Source organism: Trichoplusia ni, chromosome 27 (assembly GCF_003590095.1).
Source record: "Trichoplusia ni isolate ovarian cell line Hi5 chromosome 27, tn1, whole genome shotgun sequence".
NCBI classification, from domain to species: domain Eukaryota; kingdom Metazoa; phylum Arthropoda; class Insecta; order Lepidoptera; family Noctuidae; genus Trichoplusia; species Trichoplusia ni.
This window is the reverse complement of record NC_039504.1, coordinates 4,618,621-4,632,406: the sequence shown is the minus strand read 5'-3', so window position 1 is coordinate 4,632,406 and position 13,786 is coordinate 4,618,621. Positions and strand designations below refer to the sequence as shown.

Below are 13,786 nucleotides of genomic sequence, written 5' to 3'. Positions count from 1 at the left end.
TTTGTTCAGTGATCTTGATAAATGTATTAGAATTCCTGCGTGTAAGTCTAGTGCACGTGTAGTGGCTTATTGTAAACATTCGGATTATGTAAGCGGAGATAGATAGATAGCTCCACCACCCCTCTCCAACAGAGACAGGCGTAATATCTACGAGTAATCGAACATAATATTATAGATTGTCTAATAAGGTCACGTAATTATATTATGTTGTTTATTATTAAGTTACTATTAAAAATATGCTTGTGTATCTAGATGATTTATTAAAAAAATATATGCAATATTTGAAAGGAACGAAAATAAAGAAAAATTGGTGATATTGAGTATTATCATGGAGAACGTTAAATTATACCTACTTCCACAAATATTTTATTTAGTAAATATTTATTTTCCTCCAAAGTCATGTATTTGCCGGATTCCCGTGACATCAGCGGTACAGAAACCTTGACCTGCGGCCCGGTGACGAGCAACACTTGTGACGTCACAACACCGGCATGACTTTGTACGTGTGACGTCATGCAGAGTAAGAGTACTTTCTGGTTGGTCATTGTGGTTTTGTGGTGGCGTTTATTTCACTTTTCCCCTTCCTGTCTGAGAAGACACTGACGTTGAAAACAAAAGGCCGTCATTTTTCTCGACAAACATTTATTATTTGTAAGTAACCCAGTATAAAGGCCTATCGCAGCTTTTGATGCATGGCTACACCGGAATGTATGAAAAAAATATATGTAGAAAAGACGCAGTCATCTTCAAGTCATGCGCATATAGTAAAAATAACCTTGAATGTATTATACTTACAGTTAGTTCTAGTTACGAAGCGTGTAAGTACTGTCATGTGTAACTGGGTGACTAGATATGCTAACACATGCGTCTGACCCGACGCAGAGGTCTCTGATTAACAAGCGACTCACTTGAACACTACATCACACTAATATAAATATATTATGTCAAACATACAACAACACACAAATTATCATTTCATAATGTTTGAAATGTTTTTTTGATATATAGCTCTCATCCTGGATTTAAACGAACTTAAACTTACTTGCAGAAAAAAGTCGATATCCATACGTGTAAAACTGCGGTAAAAAACTAGGTAATAATTAAAAAAATAAAAATAATAATCGTGTTATTAGTTTGCAGTCGAAAACTATATGTCAGTTAAATAGTAACGTAACTCGTAAGCTATCAAGAACTCGGCGTCGTAGTTCTCGGTAGCGCGGCTCGCGTTCCGCCGTGAAGGCTGTATGCTACCCATACGTGACAGCTGATAACGACCTGCTTATCTTACAGTTTCGCGCTAATTCTATAAAAAGAAGACTTTCTTATTTCAACTGTATTGTTCAGTCTTCTTTTTGCATGTTACGGGATCGCGCCGGTCGCGGTGAACTGTGTTTATGAACGGGATATTAAACCGTTGCTCCGCTAGTTGGATTGTTCTTATATAAGTACTTCTTAAATATGAAAAAATAAGATGAAGATTGGACAATTTTTTTAGTTTGTTTATATCTGGAATTCATGTTACAATTACAATAATTTTTAATTGCTTCGATACTGACATCAGTAAAAACACGTACCTATAGTATGTAAAAGTTTGATTGAACTGAAATAAAATATTAACCTATACAATGAATTATTTTTTGTATAATTTAAAAATAGATAAAACTCGCCCAATTTGTAGCAGTGCCTAAATTTCGTAGGCCATTCACTTGTCTACGGCTACGCGAGCGCTACGCTCTGCATCAAGTGTAGAAGTCGCGTAGACGTGCTAGTCAGATGTATCTCGGCATTTCTTTAATAATCTTGGTTTCTTTTTCAACACACTTTTGATTTACACGTTCCGCAACATTTGCTTTTTTTAGAGATCATGAATTGTTCATGCTATCAAGCCAGTCAGTGGTACTAAGTAAAAATGGTGTACTTCTAAACTAGACTGGACCCAGTACTATGCTCTGTAGGTGTAAAGTAATAATGTGCACCTAACCACGATAGTCAAACTGTTGAAATTTACAGATGATGAATTTCAAGCCAAATATTGAGGCTAAGCATTTATACACCGTGATTTTTTAGTCGTCTTACAAAAGCAGCCCAGTATCCAATGACTAGAACACGTTCATGATAAAAAAATAGGTATTTATGAGATTTGGAAAAAATAAATGCAATTTTTAATATTATTTTTATATAATTTTCAATATTATGATGCAATTCGTAGTTTTTTAGAAACACAGCTCTGTTGCGAGCCTTGTAACAATGGTGAGGGGCGCGGGCGGCGACAATTTTATCATTTTTAAGAGTATTTTTCAGATTTCTCTTGTTTAATTTTCTTCGTACTTATTATCTTAGTTGATGATAAAAAATAATAATCGCGCCTAGGGGTAATTTACGTCGGATACATGAACTGGGCTTTGGTAGGCTTTTGTAAGACGACTAAAAAATCACCGTGTATATACCGTTACATTGAGCTTCATTGAGTCAATCCATTTAATTATCTGAAAATGTTATATGCATACATGCAATATTTTGTTATTTATTAAAATGAAAGGCGCGGAGTATAATTTATATAGGTAGCTTGAGTTTAATATTATGAACATGTTCCGTGCAACATGGCGACTGCGGGTAAACCTAGTTGTAACTCTAGGCTCTTCCGGAATCTAGACTTATCCAGCCATATTCTGTAGTATAACAGTGTATTTTCAAAACATTATTGGCGGAGGTACTCCCGACGGGCTGGACAATACCACCGTGGGACAGTTTTATAAAAATACACCAAACAACAAGTTAGGTGTTGTCAGACGGTGAATAGATGTTTGCGGCGGGCGCTGTGTTCGTGCGGGCCGCATTGTTTGTGATAAGTCGTGAGCGAGCATCTTGTAAACAAGCGTAGTGTGCTCCACAACACGTGTTGTTGTTTTGATGTCACTTACGAAGCTTCTGAATAGGGTTGACTATGACTTAACCATTAATTACTTAAGCTATACTTAGTTTTCTATGTTTAATTATACTAAAAGTAAAAAAAACTTTGTTGTATAGTATCTATTTTACAGCTTGTATAAACTTATAGTTATGTCAACTGCATTCCCTCCACTGTCTTGTCAAATGCAGGAAAGCAAAGTTATACTGTTTGCCTTTTCCCAGAATAGAGAATTAATGAATAAAACCTTCGAGGTGACTCAGGTGAGTGCGCCGGAGATAAGCGGCACCTCAAATGTTTGACTTTGTGCTGAAGTGCGGCGTGACCGAGTGTACGTTACATTCGATACGCATTCACATTGCGCATTACACCTTATACTTTAACATGGCTTGTAACCAGGATGTTACTGTACTTTTCACTGAAATTATTGCAAGAAGAGACAGTAACGTTATGAGATAGAATCAAGATCATATCTGTTGTTTATGTAGCTTTGGGTACTCTTTGATCACAACTAAAGGATATGTAACATTGAGCAATTCTTGGGAATCCTAGCGTCATAAGTAAACGTTATTTCTCCATTGACGTATGTACAAGGAAACGCGGGCGAGCAGAAATCACATCAAACTCATCACGCCCACGTAATGTGTGTCAAAGTCAGATGAAATCAGCATTAAGGATAAATCTAACCTTTAATGTACAGCCCTTATCTATTGATGTGTTTTACGAAAAATAAAATTGAATTAAAAAATTAAGACATTTAATTTGACCAACACTGGTTGGCATGATATCGGATTTTCTCCTACATGTTGTCTATTTGTAACCCCTTCTCTTATAAGTTAGATATTCTGGTAATTGTAACAAAGGGTGTGAGTGTTGTTATGCCGCTAGACAATAGTGGAGTCCCAGTGCGCGGCGTGTCACACGACCAGCACTTCCTCGTATTATCTGTGCTCCGGACAAACTTAAACAATAGCCCACAATTATGCGTAACACTACTTTAGGAAATTCGCACTTGACTCACTAACCACTAGTAAGTTTTGCTTGACAAGAAACTGAAAGAAGTTAAGGAGTTTCTTATATTTTGCGTATAGACATGTCTTGTAAAATATTGTTTTAGAAATTACTCTTTTCATCTAAAAAATGTTTTAAAATGTTTTCACGTGAAGCAAGGATAAGATTACCAAACAACCAGGAAGTTGGATGGATCCTAAAATCAATAAGTGTAGGTAAATTGGGTGATGATGAGACACCAAAAATGTACTGACTGTGAGAAAGACAGGGCCCGCATCTTGGGTCCCATCATCATCATACAACTTCTGCAACTTCAATAAACAGCTGGACAAAACAACACTTTTGCTATGCATAATGTTAAATTATAACTGTAAAAAGTGTATTGATAACACATAGCAGTACCTACACGTATGCACATTACTCATGCCCTCAGTTCTCAGTACTACCCTCGCCGCCGCCCGCGCCTGGACGCTCGGGGTACCGGTGACGATGACTGCGCGAGTAGCCACCGCCACACAATAGCTTCAATAAGTACCTAATTACGTGTAAGAATTGTTATGTACCGATTGTATCACGTATATAAACGTCGGGAAACGTTCGGAGGCTTTCAGTAGTTCAGTGATTGTGTAACGGATTTGCGCAACTGTGACTTGTGAGCTTACGGTGAGCTGTAAACACCGCCGTAACTGAGTTGTGTAAGTAGTACTCGCGTGCGACGAGAACTAACACTTTTTGGATACGCATTTGTTTTTGAGATTTTTAAGAAGAAAAAATCTTTAACCGGTTTCTGTGTGATAACTTTGTATGTTACCTAGAATGCAGGTATGGCTCAAGTACTGTTTGAATAAATAATTTAGTTAAATGGAACAATGAGTGAACTTGAACTGAATATATAAGACATGGAGGTCGGCGGGTCGGCGACCACGTGCAGTCTGCATATGACTTGCTTTAGCTCTGCTTAGGCCCTTGAAGCAACATAGTAACTAAGCGACTAAATGTATACGAAACTGAACTTTTCTGATGAAGAGATTTTAACTATTACAGTTTATTTGCCATCGGCCAGTTACTTATGCTTATTTTATTTGGCCTCACTAGAGTCACTAGGTACATAAATTAATTGCACATGTACTTGCAAGTTTCATTGGCTAGTAATAAAGTGTAGGCTGATACGGTGAAATATTTAACTTCATGTAACATGGACGATTAGATGGAACTAATAAATCTACAACAACATAATATTATATTAGTTTTCAATGTCAAACGGTGAATGCTTTTCAATCAACACACTTTTCTATTACATAACGGTATTTAACAAATAGGAAATATATTTCATAAATAGAATATGATCTATACCTTTCTTAGTTAGACTATGCTAAAGTGAAGAAAGTTTAGAGAAATCTTCAGTTTTAAGAGCTTTCTCTCATTTAAAGGAAAACGCGGACAAAAACGCATCACTAAACTTAGTATTATAAAAAAAAAAACAAAAGACCAGATCATAATTAAATATCTTTAACCTGTAAATAAAAACTGTTATTGCCAAAGAACAAAACTTTTTCCAAAATTTCGTCAAGTTACATTCGGCATGCTTCTCGCCGCCTCCTCCGCTCTCTTATCGTAGCCATTCATAAACCGTAGTGTTTAAGAGTTGCTCTTGCTCTTGTTGCCGAAACACAATGAGAATTGGGTTACTGAGTCACAAGCCCAATGTCCACTCCAATACACACTTGTAACCGGCTGATAAACCACGCGCTAACTAAATTCACACGCTCAACATTAAAACCTCATTTAAAATACTTAAAAAAAATCTATAACGTCAACTGTCATGGTGAAGTGTCAAGTGAAGAATTTATCTATTCCGAATATAGTTAGGAGCTTTATTAATATAATAGTAAAGTGCAAATTCCAGTGATACTTGAAAGGTAGATTCAGTTTTAGTTTAGTTCAGTCATAGGTATGGTATTTACTGTGTTATTTTATGTTAATAAGTAATGTTTCATTGCACCTTATTTGATATTATTTAGTGTTAATGTTTGTTTTATTCAAAAAGGTTTATCCAACATTCCCGCCTCAAAGTTCAAACAGCATAGAGGACAGAATGTGTAGAAGCTAACCTTCGCAAAAAGTAGTAGTCTATTCTGAAAAAAAAAAATTGAACCCTCTGTATAAATTGTGACCGTATCTATGCTGGTTTTGTGTTGATAAAAGTCAATATTGTATACTATGCCTAAATCTTATTTTTATTCTTCGTTAATACATATACTTCTTTAGTTCGTTACTATACTCATGAAATATTCAAAACATCAAAAAGATTTGGGTTTGAACCGGCGATTTCTAGTAAACCACAAGATTATAAGAAAATCAAATAAATTATGACTCTAGCAAAATTGAATAAAAATCACGTAGATGTTATTAGCTTTCTTCACATCAACAACATTAAAATTTATTCATCGGCAGAAGTATTTCGGTCACACAGTTCTCCGAAGTGACAAATATTCAAAATGTTTGCGCACTCTTTGTCTCTCGCTCCTTTGTGCGGTATTTCGGGGGCATTAGTCACTCCACGAGGAGACAGTTACATGTCACTTGGTGTGTGTTATAGTACAACGGTTGAATGTTTACATACTAGCTGAGCCCGCGGATGCCCCCGCACGGCATCTGTTTACATTTCCAAGAGCTTACGTCTATCACAGCGTCATGTATTGCAAAAGTATCGTAAACCTACGGTAAAGTACGGCATACCTAAGGAAATATATTTATAAAATTATCGTACTTAATAATACTGTTAAGTTTTAATTCAATAACTAAAGTCAATATTAAATATTTTTAATTCTCATTACCAGATACATTTAGTAACAAATGAAGATATATAGAATGGAATAAGAGCTAGAGTAATTAAACAAATGCGAAATGACAACCGCGACAACGTCTAAGTCAGCTTGTTGTTTAGTGTTTGTGCTAGAGCGGTCACTACGAAACAATTACAACGACATGTCACTTGAATGACATGTTGACTTCTTTAAAATACTATTTCCTGAACAAATGATATTTCTAGTTAAATACTATTGTAGTTTGGGGGGATATTATCTTAAACTAAACAATTAATATCCCAAGACTTTTAGCCAAACGAACAGACAAGTAACACTTTTTTTACTTGTGTATCTTTTGTTATACTTATTTACGAGTAAATCCTCTTTTAATTACCTATTCATAAGTATAAAGCAGTATCCTAATGGTGTATGAGGTAAGATTCTGTAATATATATCGTGAATGTATTATATCCAGTACTCACATTACGTCCGTCTACATTCTGACAGTATTCAGTATTGCTATGTCAACAGCTGCACGTGTTTTAACTGAATCCGCCGTAAGAAAAAAGTACTTCCGAATAAATATTTTCCACTTGCTATGCAAACAGTAAGATGATAGATATAAGAAAAAAGAATCAAATTATTAAAGTAAATAGCATTTTGAAGGGCAAAATATAATGGAGAGCATAGCAGCCCTTATTTGGACACCCTTTATTCCTTCCTTAGTACTCTTGCTGCATGAGAAGAAAGGTCGCAACAAAGTCCCCAGTAGCACGCAGTCTTACCTTTTAAAATATACATTTAATATAATCAATGAAATACATGTATGTATGCAATGAAAAGTCATTTCGTTCATGAACATTTTTGTATCCTTACGCACCGTGTCCAGAACGTACCTTATTATAAGTATAGAATCGTAATTACAAAAATTACCGCGAACCGTTAAACTTGAACTCATTCTGTATCATACTAGTTGATTTCAGATAATAACACTTGCAGGGAAATTACAGAACCTAAACGCATTGGACTATTTTTATAAGCGTGAATTGTCTATATTAAGCTATGCATATCGTATTCCTAAATGATCATCTTGTTACCACGTGTAAGAAAACTACAATTAAGAGTTTAAATTATACACTTTCTGTTCTTACATAAAATATATCTTTTATAATTTACAGTTGTTTTGTTACTTGTTTTCTATAATTTCATATCGTTTTTATTTCAATTTTATTAGTACGTAAAATACATGTAATGTGTGTTTTCAATTTTTATTGTCATTTATGAATCTTGAGTTCAAAATAATGCTATAGTATTGTCATAAGTAATCAGTATTGTTTATTAGTTTCGGTACTCTTAAACCAGAAATAAGAAAATATACCAACTACACTATTGTTTTACTATTCCGAAATAATTATAATTATCGCTTCATTAATGAGTTATTAATTGTGCCTTTGGACAGTTATCCGCATCATTGCTGAAGAGAATACCAATAGTGTCAAATTACAAAGAGATTTGGACAATAATTGTATATAATAGAATTAAGGCCCCTTCCTGAATGTTAGTGAGATCTGTGCCCAAATGTATTAGAAGTTCATTACTAAACTGGACTTGAACCCACACCATCCCACGGCGGCATATTACCTGTGATCGGTAACAACCACTATAATATAAAACTCGTTACATAATAATTGAACAGTTTATCGATAGCATGTAATAAAATAAACATTAAATAAGTAATAATTAATTTTCTAATAGTCGTGAACGTGAACCCGTGTGATACACTCGGCTGTTATTGTGATTTTACTTTCATGTTTTATGTGACCATTTAATTGTATTGTTCTCGACACATATGCATCGACAATGCTTTATTATTTGTACAGTTTTCTAGCTGTTTTTCTGTAGAAGATTTACTGCAAGTTTGTCACGTTATAAATCTTATTTATTAGTAGTAAGTATTATTGTTGATTGAGGAGTTTCTAGCTAAGCAACAGCCCTGTGTGACGATCGTTCGCAAGTTAAGCGTCGCTCGGCGCGGTCTGCCCATGAATGGGTGATCCTCTATTAAAATGAGTCTGTCCGTGTTTTGGACGGCAAATTGAGGTGTTGGCATTTATACGTACATCTTCGATAGTTATTTAGGGTTGTCAGAGGCCGGATTTTCTGTGTACCGTGTTGTCCGCGTAACTAGGTTGAGCAAATCAGATAATGCATTCTACTTAAAAAAAACGTATTATTTCCTATTGTGAAACTCGTTGTATAAAATCGCGATAATTTATTGAACTATCGCAAAAATAAGGTAAACGTGTATCTTCCTCATCCATTTAAACAAAACATGTCTTAATGTTCTTAAACCATTCGAGGTGTCAGTTGTATGACGTTATTGTAATATCTATTAGTCAGTAGTTACCTACGTACGCAGAGGAAAGTACTTTAAATATGCATGATTGTTCTGCCGTGTCTTATTGTCACAACCCTGCGGCAAGCGGCACCCGCCCGGCACTCTCCGGAAACTTTCATATTACCATCAGCTAATCTTGTAATTATTTGATAGCGGTTTTCTTAACGCGTTTTTATTAGTATCGCCTGCACAGTATCGAAATATACGGAAGTTTTCTAAACATATATTATTTTTGGTATTTTTTTAATTTATTCAAAAATTAAAAATAATTACACAGATTTAGGGTTGGTTGACGTATACTATATTAATATTTAAACAGATTTGAGTTCTCATTCTTAAAATAGAGTGTTTATTTGTAGAGCTGGTTACCTTTCGTTACGGTAACATTCCGTATTAATTTTTGTCATTTAATTAAACAAATATATTATGTTTCATCAGTACCTGTAACTTAGTATCAACATATTTAATATCTGGGCCAAGAAATATGTCTTGTATACGTGTTGTTGTGTTGTGTGGGACAGTGAGTGAGTGATCCTGTTATTGCAGATGCTGCGCAGTGGTGACAACCAGTGCAGCAGCCTTTGAACCGCCGCCGCTAGCCGTCGCCATGGTTACCAAGGAAACAAGCGTCAAAGTGAGTAACGTATGCAACCTTTTTTCTTTTATTGTTTATACTTAAAGTTAGTTATTCGTATTGATGCACCATTAACAGTGGAAGGAAATAATGAGGAATAGTTCCTCAATATCATACAACGATTTACTATTACTGTGTACACATGTCATATCTTGGTTTGGTTGTTTTATAAAGGACTTACAATAACATTACAAATACTAGTTAATTTGAATCCTTCAGTTTAGAGCTATAGTTATTATTTTCGTAGTCTAAAATGAAAGTGTTTAAAACTTTACTGTGGGGTGCGAGAAGATACAAAATATATTTCTAAAGAGGGTATAATAAACTCTACTGATTGTTCTGAAAAAAAAGAAAATCTTTCAGCGAACTAGTTTTTCAATTATTTAAATATTTACATAAACTCTACATGAAAATTCCTCTATGCTTAAATACATAAAATTGAAAGTGTTTCTAGACGCTCAATATAAAGCCTGCCTCGTGCGAAAATTCATACAATTACACTTTTTTAATGACCCATACAGTCATAATATTTTCATACAGGCGCAGTGCGATTATTTCGATCGCTTTAGCAAAATTACGACTTTTTATTTTGCAAACTGCCTCCGCGCGCTCTTGTAGTGCGTTGTCTCGCTTCAACAGCAGGAACTATCCATCTATGAGAGTACATGGTGCACGTCCAGCGCACTTAATAACTGTGTGGGTCTGCCTAACACGTCTATATGTTCGTACGTTGATTATCGTGTTGGTTTGGCTGCAGGTGTCAGATGAGAGCGGCAAGGAGAGCCAGTTCAACCTGGACGGCATCCTGAGCGAGCTGGGCAGCTTCGGCAAGTACCAGCTGCTGCTGCTGCTCCTGCTCGCCTTCCGAGACTCGTTCCTCGCCATGTGCAACTTCAACTATGTCTTCACAGCCGCTGAAGTCGATTTCAGGTCAGTCTTTATACCAAACACTAGTGGGATCCCGACACTCATAAACATCGAAAGAAAATAAAATTAGTCTTTATGTTAAGGCTTGGGCACAATTTCTAATGAAGAACGCGAATGTTAGACATTGAAATAAAACTACTTTTACGGATTTTATCGCGGTTTAATTTTTGAGGGGCAGACCGTGACCATGATACCTGCAAAGGTGTCGAAACGTCTGGAACTAAAATAAAAAATTAAACCGCGATAAAATCCGTAAAAGTAGTTTCATTTCAATTTCTAATGAAGAAGTTAAGGAAAAGTAATAGCTTCTTTACAGCTTATCCCAAAGCTAAAAAAAGCAGTCATGTCTCGTGGCGGGTGAATAAAACCGTAGTTAGTTTCTTAGGTAAAAATGAGCATGAGAATTAGTTCGCAAAGAGGTTTGTGAAGGAAAGAAAGTTAAGAGTTAGTGACGCTATGAGAGTTGATTTCCAATTTTCCTGTGACGTCCTCGTCTTAGTATCCTTGTTTCCCGCAGGTGTGTCTGTGACGAGACATGATCACTCACTTGCGGTTATATTACTCATTTAGCTAAGAATTTCCTTCTTCCTACATTCTGTACCAAACTATATTTCATTATTTTCTATCCTTTAAGAAATCGGCTCAACTGATATTTTTCTTCCGTAATAGTTTCCATTTCCAATCGCTTTTACACTTACAACCGCAGAAAGTAGTTACACAAAGGGCATATTTAACCTTCTATATTGTTTTATTAGGTAATACCTACTGGAAGACATAAATGTTTACCTAAGAGTGTCCACTATATTACTGTTACCTATGTTTATGACTCAGATGTTATAGAGTCGTATGTCAATCTGTTACGATAGGTAGAGATTAAGATGCAAGGGAAGGAAGGAAAACATCGTGTTGGATGTTTTACCTTCTCGAAAGTGTGGTACAGTTTACTTAACATTATGAAACTTGGAGTTCGCTGTTACAGCCTATTGCCGGAGACTTATGTAAACGGTGCACAATCGTCTTACGTCAACTTATTGAGCGTAACACCTAAAGCTTGCTAACACTACTGCTCCATCGTTTAATGTTAAATAATATTGACGCTGTTTAATGAAATCATATTACTTTCTTTGATTATTTAAACACCAATTTATAATAGAATATCACGATATAATTTCAAAGCAAAAAGGTTGTTGGACGAATTACTTTTTCTTTTTTGTCAGTAACTGTTGTTTCTTTTTTAAATATTATATTAAATATTTAATGGATTATAAATCATGTATTTATATCAATAGGTATACAATGTTTGTTCACGTGTGTTTGTTTATCACATTTTAACATTGTAAGCACCAGGTTATTCAATATGGAGATATTTCGTATCATACAAATTATTAATAGTGAACACACATTGAAGTTATTAACAAGTGAACACTAAACTACTAAATTAGTTGATATTTGTCCTTTTATTAAAATTTTATTGACGATTGATTTTTCAAAACTTTCTTTTATGTCTATTCATTACTGACGAGAGCTCAGGTGCAAGTAAGTACTAAGTAAATAAAATCAATATGAATACATATAACAAATAGAAAAAGATATACACAACTTTAATAACTTTTAACAAGCTTCTCTTGTGTCTTTGTTAATGAATAATAGAAACTGGCTCATATTTTGTTTAAATAATCGTCACAATAACACTTGTAAAAATGTGAGTCGTTCCTCGCATTCAACTTACTCATTCACAAATATTGCGTGCGAAAAAGGAACAGGTGTCAAAGTAGTCGTTAAAATAAAACAATAAATAAAGCGTATTATACAACACACATCTGGTGCGACCTTCAGCTGAGCAGGTGGACACGATACAAGTAATCTCCAGAAGGTTCACTCGCATAAAATCCTTCTAATATTAGAACAGTGAAACTTTGTATGTATGGGTGTTTGTTCCTCTTTCATGCAAAACCCTCTGAACGGATTAAGATGAAACTTGGTGCTCAGGTAGATGATTACCAGAATACCACATGGGATTTTATGTTCCCGTAGCATCATTTTCAATTAGCGGGCAGGTCCGCGGTCAACAGCTAGTACAACATAAACTATATTAATTACAAATGGCTTTAAAATTTCCTATATACTGCGATAACATTGAGCAATATATATTAGGTATGTTGTATTTTATTTTATTGCTTGGATATTAAATAATTATTTATACTTTTAAAATACCATAAAACTATTACTAACATATCACATTTTATCACTAGGTACATTAAACTTAACTTATATACTTGTAAAATAGCAGCAGCAGCGTCGGGCGTAAATAGAAATGACGTCGTGCTTATGCCACTGCTGGTATACCTGTTTTTTTTTGGTAAGACGTGGGTATCCTCGTGGACACCCATTCCCTCGGGGGAGGAAATGGGTAGCGTCAGACTTTTACTGACTAAACCTGAACCGCCGTGCTACGTCATCCGCGTTTTTGTGTCGGTGTATGGCAATGCGTTGCAATTCTTCATACACTGCTGGTATACCTGCACACAATACTAACTTACTAACTGACTTAGCTACGACATCATCCAAACGCATCCAAAATATATCCGGTCAATGGCGATTTATACTTTATTATGACGACCTCCGTGGTCGAGTGGCGTACGCACCGGTTTCAAGGTGTCGCCAGCTCTGAGGTCCCGGGTTCGATCCCCGGTCGGGTCAATGTAAAAATTCACATTTCTACATTGTCTCGGGTCTGGGTGTTTGTGGTACCTTCGTTGTATCTGAATTCCATAACACAAGTGCTTCAGCAACTTACTTTGGGTTCAGAACAATGTATGTGATGTTGTCTGCATTTATTAAAAAAAAAATAACTCTCATAACTCTCATACTTGCGACACCGAAAAAATATTTCCCTCAAATTCTTTTGCCACCCATCAACAAATTTAGAACAGTAGCAATCGTTGCTTATTCTCGATCTTCACTTTTTAGTATTTGCCGTAGCCATGAAATATCGACTGGCTAGCTAACACAGTTAATGAAATACCGAATGGTGACGGACAGACAGCGGAGCTTTACTAATTCCGTCTTTAGCGTTTGGGTGCAATCTCCTTAAAAATATC

General features: G+C 35.4%; 1 protein-coding gene across 4 annotated transcripts in view; it reads left to right on the top strand.

Annotated features, from left to right (window-relative positions):
- The window catches only part of LOC113505947 (organic cation transporter protein-like), a 29,513-nt gene that overhangs the window by 8,260 nt on the left and 7,467 nt on the right, over positions 1-13,786 (top strand). The window contains exons 1-3 of one of the 4 annotated variants that reach the window (XM_026888830.1): positions 4,084-4,614; positions 9,671-9,758; positions 10,516-10,688. In XM_026888830.1, coding sequence (XP_026744631.1) covers positions 9,732-9,758; positions 10,516-10,688 — 200 coding nt within the window. In that variant the 5' untranslated portion in view covers positions 4,084-4,614; positions 9,671-9,731. Of the gene's footprint in view, positions 1-4,083; positions 4,615-8,472; positions 8,675-8,968; positions 9,263-9,670; positions 9,759-10,515; positions 10,689-13,786 lie in introns of those variants that run through there. The other 3 variants (XM_026888833.1, XM_026888831.1, XM_026888829.1) reach the window with 3 other exon arrangements.